Here is a 7,587-nt window from a genome sequence, read left to right as displayed (position 1 = left end):
ATTTGCATTTCCTTGATGATTAATGATAATTGCGCATCTTTTTATCAAAAGATGCTGCCCATTTGTGTCTCTTTGGGGGAAATATCTATACAGATTCTTTGCTCATTTTTTAATTGGGTTATTTGTCTTTTTGTTGAGTTGTGAGAGTTCTTTATATACCCTGGGTACCAGACCATTAACAGATACATTATTTGCAGTTATTTTCTACCTTCTGTAGGTTTTCTAAGGAGGTCTAGTGGTTAAAGCATTTGGCTTCTAACTAGAAAGTCGGTGATTCAAACCCACCAGCCTTTCCATGAAAGAAATATGAGGCAGTCTGCTTCCATAAAGATTTCTAGCCTTGAAAACCCATTGAGAGTTACGATGAGTTGGAATTGACTCAGTGGCAGGGAGTTTGATTTTGGTTTGGTAGATTTGGTAATGGTTTCTTGATTGTATTCTTTGAAGCTCAGAAGTTTTAAATTTTGATAAAAGGTCAAATATATCTGTTTTTTCATTTGTTGTTTGTGCTTTTGGTGTCATGCCAGAGAATCCATTAGAAAATCCAAGTTGATGCAGGTTTACTCTGATGTTTTCTTCTAACAGTTTTACATTTTCAGCTCTTACATCAAGGTATTTGATCTGTTTTGACTTAATTTTTAGAATATGGCGTGAGGTTGGACCACCAGCTTTGTTCTTACCCTTTTATGACCTGTATTAACCATTATCATAGCACAGGAAGCCATTGAGACAAAATGTTCTTTAGAATGGTTTTGTTTCCATTTTTTCAGCTAATGATAGTTTCTTCCTTCATTTTTGTAATTGAAAAGAGTCTGTATAATGTAAAATATATTCCTGGCTAGTCCTATTTTGTCCAGTATGTTATAGGGAAATTTAAGCAACATTAGAAAGATCTATAGTAGGTCTACATTTTTTTACTTATAAATTGGCAGAGGTGATTAGGAAATCTCTTAAGTTGTTTCTGGCTCTAAAATATTACCAGAGCGATCTAACATTGATTTCACTATTGAAACGTAGTCCATGGGAATGTGTAAATGTTCCTTTTGCATTGGAATCTTGTTATATTTGTTTATTTGTAATCTGGTTATATCTTTTATTGAATATTGTTGCTTGGTTGGACGTTATCTCACTAGCTTTTTTTATTTATTTACAGCATTTAATACAATGTATTTTCCCAGAATCTACTGGAGTAAAAAGTGGTACCTAGACAAGTCTGTTGCTTACTATTCTTTAGCATTAACCACAACCTCCCCGCGCCCCCCCCCCCCCCGCCCTGCCCCAGACAAAACAAATCTACCAGTGCACGATGGCCAGACTGGACCTTAATGTGTTATTCCATTACCTGTCAAAAGTTTTAATTTTTAAGTATTTTAAGTATATTTTTTAAACAGAGGATAATTGGTTTTTTTGTTTTGTTTTACAGTACTTGATTCTGAAGCTTGAACGGCCTGCTATAGTCCAGAATATAACATTTGGGAAATATGAGAAAACTCATGTCTGCAATTTGAAGAAATTTAAAGTCTTTGGTGGAATGAATGAAGAAAATATGACAGAACTGTTGTCTAGGTAAGTTATGATTTTGGGGAGGAAAATGTTATCTTCTAAACCAATTGTGGCCTTAGTCTCTTTGCCCCTAACTGTGTGTGTACATCATTTTCTTCTCCCTGAAGGTCTCCCTTTCACATTTCTTACAAGGTGCATCTTCTGGTGATAAATTCTCTCAGCCTTTAAATTTCTGAAAATGTCTTTATTTCACCTTCTAATTAATATATTACCAAGTAAGAAGCAACCAATTGTTTTCCTGACTTCTTTTGCATTCTTATTTTTGAACTGTTAATGAATTCAGAAATACTTTCTCCTTTAAACAAAGTATTGGTTATTATATTAAAAAAATAGGTTCTATCAAAAACATGAAGATTGATTGCCCAAGATCAGATGTAATATTCTGGGAGTTATGTTAATTTGGAGGATAAAAAGAGGAAGGTTCTGTAAATAAAAAATAACGTGGTGGCTACACCTAGCAAGCACAATGCCTGCCACTTAGATGGGGTTCAGTAAATAAGAAGTTTTAAAAACATAAACCACCAAGATTGAAGGTGTTAATTTGTGCACCCCTCTGCCCCCGATGATGACTAGTCAATGCAGTGGACAAATAAAACTGTGGATGTTTGGAATGTGTTTGTGACATGGAATGTCCCATTTATACATTACTTTCTATAAGTAAATATTACTTCCATATGGCATTTGACTTAAGTCATGAAGGTATTTGAGGACATAAGACAACCTGAAGTGTGACTTCCTTGTGAGGACTTGCTTCCATCTTAGTTGTTTAGGTAGAGAGGTGATTTATTTTTTTATTTAAAGAGTTGTTTAAGGCAACAGAGTAAAGTTGTCAATGAAAATTTTTTGAACTCTAAAAGGAACACTGGCATCTTAATCAGAAAGGAATTATTTAATCCTTTGAAAAAGTCTAATATTTAGCTCTGTATCAGATATGCTCTGGTAGCATAGTGGCTAAAGCACTTGACTGCTAACCAGAAGGCTGGCGGTTCAAACCCACCAGCCACTCCTCGGAAGGAAGGTTGGGCAATCCTACTTCCGTAGTGATACTGCCTCGGAAACCCAAGGAGGGGTCACTATGAGTCGGGGCCGACTCGACGGCACATAACAACAATCAGCTATGAGTATGTGGTGTTCTTTAATTTCCTCCTTAAAATTTTGTATCATATTCAGTTATACATTTAATGATAATAGGTGCTATCACACATTTCCATACTCTGTATTTTATACTGAACATTTATTATTAGACCTTATATAAATAAGAGAATGCAATCATAATACAAATGATTTGAATGTTTGATAATTCATTTATATCGTTTTAGTCATTTATTGTGAACATTGGTTTAAACTTAAAATCTGAGTATGATATCGATCGATGTTTTATTGGGTTTATAGTATTACAGAGTCAGATTTGTTAACCTTATTTTCATTTTTTCTCGCAGTGGCTTAAAGAACGATTATAACAAAGAAACCTTCACCTTGAAGCATAAAATTGATGAACAGATGTTCCCTTGTCGGTTCATTAAAATAGGTAAGAGGTTCAGCATTCTGGAATAGAAACAAATTCTTTATACCAAAATTCAGCAAACTGTAGCCCATGGACTAAATCCTTCAGGCTGCCTGTTTTCCTTTTTCAAATAGTGAAATACACACAAAAACACACAAAAATTTCATCACTTTCTACACATATGCTTCAGAGACATTGGTTACATTTTTTTAAGTTGTGAACCATTTCCCTTCTCTTTTACCAAATTATTAAATGTCTTCTAAGCATAAGCCCACTTTTTCCCCCACCTCCCACCTCTGGCAACCAGTAATTACTTCTGGTTTCTGTATATTTGCTTATTTCATATAAGTTATCAGGCAGTCCATGTCCTTTTGTGCCTGCCTTCCTTCACTCAGCATAATGTTCTCTAGATTCATCCATGTTGTGGCATGCATCAGACCACATTCCTCTCTATGCCTGAGTAAAATGCTTATGTGTGTACCACATTTTGCTTATTCATTCATCAGTTGGTGGGCATTGTTGTTTCCACTTTTTAGCTATTTGAATACTGCTGCAGTGGACATTGGTGTACATTTGTGTATTCTCATCACTGCTTTCAGGTCTTTTGGGTGTATGTCTCAGAGTAGACTTGCTGGGTCATATGGTAGTTCTGTGTGGCTGCCCAATTTTATAAATAAAATTTTATTGGAACATAGCCACACCCATTTATTATATATGGTTTCTATTTGTTTAAGTAGAGTTGAGTAGTTGCAATAGAGACTGCATGGCCCCCAAAGCCCTATATATTTACTATTTAGCCTTTTACAGAAAAGTTTGTTGAACCCTGACTTTGTAGAACTATTACTGAATGACAGTTATTTCAACCTATTCCAAATACTTTTCTCAGTTGAAAGTTTCTTAGATGATTTTATGAGCTCTTGTGGCATAGTGCCTAAGGCATTTGACTGCTAACCAGAAGGCTTGCGGTTCAAACTCACCAGCCACTCCTTGGAAGGAAGGTTGAGCAATCTACTTCTGTAGTGACACTGCCTTGGAAACCCAAGGGGAGGGATCACTATGAGTCAGATCTGACTTGACGGCAGTGGGTTTGGTTTGCTTTTTTTTTAAGTGATTTCATTGCCATAGTTGTTTTATGGGAAGTTTATAAAGCTACAACATTCTAAAACCAATAGTGATGAATTCGTTAAGGCAATGTATCTCAAACTTTTTTTTTATTGTGACCCACAGTAACATAAAAATTTTAAATATGACATAGTGTGTCTACACTACACACATACACACATACAACTGTTAACAAAAGTACCTACTCTCACTACATGAAATGCATTATTGTGATTTTTCATTCTGTTCTTTTCTATTTATTTCTTAGTTAAATGCTAGTCAAACCTAAAAACTGATTTCATGACCCACTAAAATGTTGGGAGCTCTGGTAGCATAGTGGCTAAAAGCACTTGACTGCTCACCAGAAGGCTGGCGGTTCAAACCCACCAGCCACTCCTCGGACGGAAGGTTGGGCAATCCTACTTCCGTAGTGATACTGCCTCGGAAACCCAAGGAGGGGTCGCTATGAGTCATGGCCGACTCAACGGCAAACAACAACAACAACAACTAAAATGTTGCAAACCACTGTTTGAAAAATACCATCTGCAGGCATGTATTCATTTAGCAAGTGTTTTAATTTAGGAAATTATTGGTAATACCTCCTCAAAATTACTCTTTTTGGAGGTTACTTTATTTTACTTTAAGATTTATTATTTAAAGAGTAGGAAAGTGAGGGATTGAATCTTAATTTCTATCTATATTGCATACTTTTGAAAAATTCTGTTAAAATCAGTATTAGAATGAATTAAATCCATGAAAGAATACTAATAAAAGCCAAAGTCATATATTTTGATTATGAAGAACTGTTTCTCTTTTGGAACAAGTAGCATTCTTTGTACTCATTGCCCATATACTATGAATAGACCTGTTCATTTCATTGGGCAAAAGGATTATCTAAAGTCTTAGTGGAGATGACTTACAGAGGAAAATCTGTTTTTTGAGTAGTTGAGCTGTCTAGTATTTTATTTTCTTTTGTAGCTGTAATGTCTGTTGTTAAAATAAATAGTTATAAATATAAACCTGTGTCCTAGTTTCTTGTGAAATTTGATGGATAAGCAAATGTTTTGATAAACTTAACTCCTGGTTATACTTTTGTACCAGTGAGTATATCTTCAATATTTGTTATTGTTGTTGTTGTTGTTAAGTGCCATGGGTTCGGACCCGACTCATAGTGACCCCTCCTTGGGTTTCCGAGGCAGTATCTCTACAGAAGTAGATTGCCCCATCTTCCTTCCGAGGAGTGGCTGGTGGGTTTGAACCACCAGCCTTCTGGTTAGCAGTCAAGTGTCTTAGCCACTATGCTACCAGAGCTCCTTCTTCAATATTTAGACCACCTAATTCTAAAGATCTTTGCATAATTTTAACAATTCCATGATGTTATATTTCAAATATGTAAACAGTGAAAATGTCTTACATTTTCCTATAATAAGTTTAGATTCTACAATGTCTGCAAGGCTTTATTTAAATTTCATTTCTCAAAGTCATTTATTTTCTTCGAAGGGAAAGATCTAGTCTTACTGCTTCTGTAGTTCTTATTCCTGTAATAATATGTCTATTGGAAGAAATATGAATAAAAATCTATTTAGTGAAGTTACATAGTTTCTTTCTTTGAAAATTCATGAGAAAAGAACAGTGATCTTTTATAGATCAGTTAGACAATCATCTGCCTGAAGACAGGACCTCTTTCCAGCCCTTCTCATGTTTTATTTCTGTCAGCCTTTCAATTATAGGGCATACTGATGTCTTTTACTTAACCTCTTAACCTTGGGTTAGTTTTATGGTATTCAGGCAAAGTGTTATTTAGAGCTTTCCAAATAACTATAAACACTTATTAATCCATTTGATATTAAGGATACTTCATGTTTAGATAACTTCGTATTTCTCACTTTTCTGTTAACAGATGTTAATACTGATCAGTGTATTTGCTTTCTAACCCCTTTTCAACATTTTCTTGATAAGTTTTCTTTGAAAATAATATATGGAAAATGTGAAACTAAATTCTATACATTACTAATGCACCTTGAGTTTTAGGTTAGTATTCTTAGTTTATCATCATCATTTTCTTAAAAGAATCATTCTGATCAAGGACTTCAGTCTTTTAGTTTCTGTAATGTCTGGCTCTTTTTGGTAGTGAGTAAGCATAGCTGCTTGTTTGCCTGGTTAGATACATTGTTAGAATTCTTAAGAGAAAAAATGTGTTTGAATGCATGTATATTCTAGCACTGAGTTTGAAAGATGCTCTGTTGAAAACAATTTTATCCTCAAACAACACAATTTATAAATCTAGTCAGCCTTTAATTATCTACAGTAATGGAGGGGACCAGAAGCATGGCAGATAATTCCAAATCCTGCATTGACATCTAAATATAATAATTTTTCAGCAGATGTAGCCTATGCATTATATTTTGCTTAAACCAATTTAAAGAAGTTTGATCATAAATAGTTAACAAGGAAAATAAACCCACATTATCACTGTGTGGCGGAGGTTAGGTGTTTTAAAAAATATATTTTATTTTGTTTTTGGTGAAAGCCTACACAGCAAATTACGTTCCCATTTAACAATTACTACAGATATTGTTCTGGGGCATTGATTATATTTTTCACAACGTTTCAACATTCTCATTAATTCCCTTCTGCATGTTTTGCTTCCAGTAACCTGGGTTCCTTGTCCCTTTATGCTTTCATCTTTGGTTTAGAGTAGTTGTTGACTGTGTGGTCTATGTAGATGATTTTTCAAAGGTATACAGTTGTTGTTGTTGTATGCCGTTGAGTCGGCCCTGACTCATAGCGACCCCTCCTTGGGTTTCCAAGGCGGTATCACTACGGAAGTAGGATTGCCCAACCTTCCTTCCGAGGAGTGGCTGGTGGGTTTGAACCGCCAGCCTTCTGGTTAGCAGTCAGGTGCCTTAGGCACTATGCTACCAGAGCTCCTAAGGTATACAGTTGTTGTTATTGTTGTTATTTGTCCTCGAGTCGGCCCCGACTCATAGTCACTACCAATATTCTTTATTTCATGAGCCATTCTGTTATTTAGCTAAAAGGTCACCTCAGGGAGTATTTTCAGTTCAAGGTTTATGGAATATCTCCATAGTATCTCTAGTCTCAACTGGTCCAGTAAGTCTGAACTTTATATATTTGAGTTCTGTTCCACATTTTCTCCCCTTCTATCAGGACCCACCTATTGTGGCCCTGATCTGAATGGTCATTAGTGATAGGTTAGCACCATCTACTTCTGGTTTCAGAGTAGATGAGATGGTGACTTGTGTAGGCTATTTGCCCTGTAGACTAGTTTTTTTTCTTTCTTTCTTTTTTTAAACTGTGATTTGGGTAGAAGTTTACAGAGCAAATTCACTTTCCATACAGCAGCTCACATACACTTTGTCTCATGACATTGACTACAATTTACCACAGTGTAACAG

General features: G+C 35.3%; 1 protein-coding gene across 1 annotated transcript in view; it reads left to right on the top strand.

The window, feature by feature from the left end:
- Window positions 1-7,587, top strand: part of MKLN1 (muskelin 1) — a 224,197-nt gene that overhangs the window by 61,520 nt on the left and 155,090 nt on the right. Inside the window, exons 3-4 of the mRNA XM_007953479.2 lie at window positions 1,424-1,566; window positions 3,003-3,091. Coding sequence (XP_007951670.1) covers window positions 1,424-1,566; window positions 3,003-3,091 — 232 coding nt within the window. The remainder of the gene's footprint in view (window positions 1-1,423; window positions 1,567-3,002; window positions 3,092-7,587) is intronic.

Source organism: Orycteropus afer, unplaced genomic scaffold (assembly GCF_000298275.1).
Source record: "Orycteropus afer afer isolate SDZICR_OR568_19922 unplaced genomic scaffold, OryAfe1.0 scaffold00397, whole genome shotgun sequence".
In the NCBI taxonomy this organism is placed as follows: domain Eukaryota; kingdom Metazoa; phylum Chordata; class Mammalia; order Tubulidentata; family Orycteropodidae; genus Orycteropus; species Orycteropus afer.
Note: the sequence above shows the minus strand (reverse complement) of the source record. Positions and strands in the feature narration are given on the sequence as shown.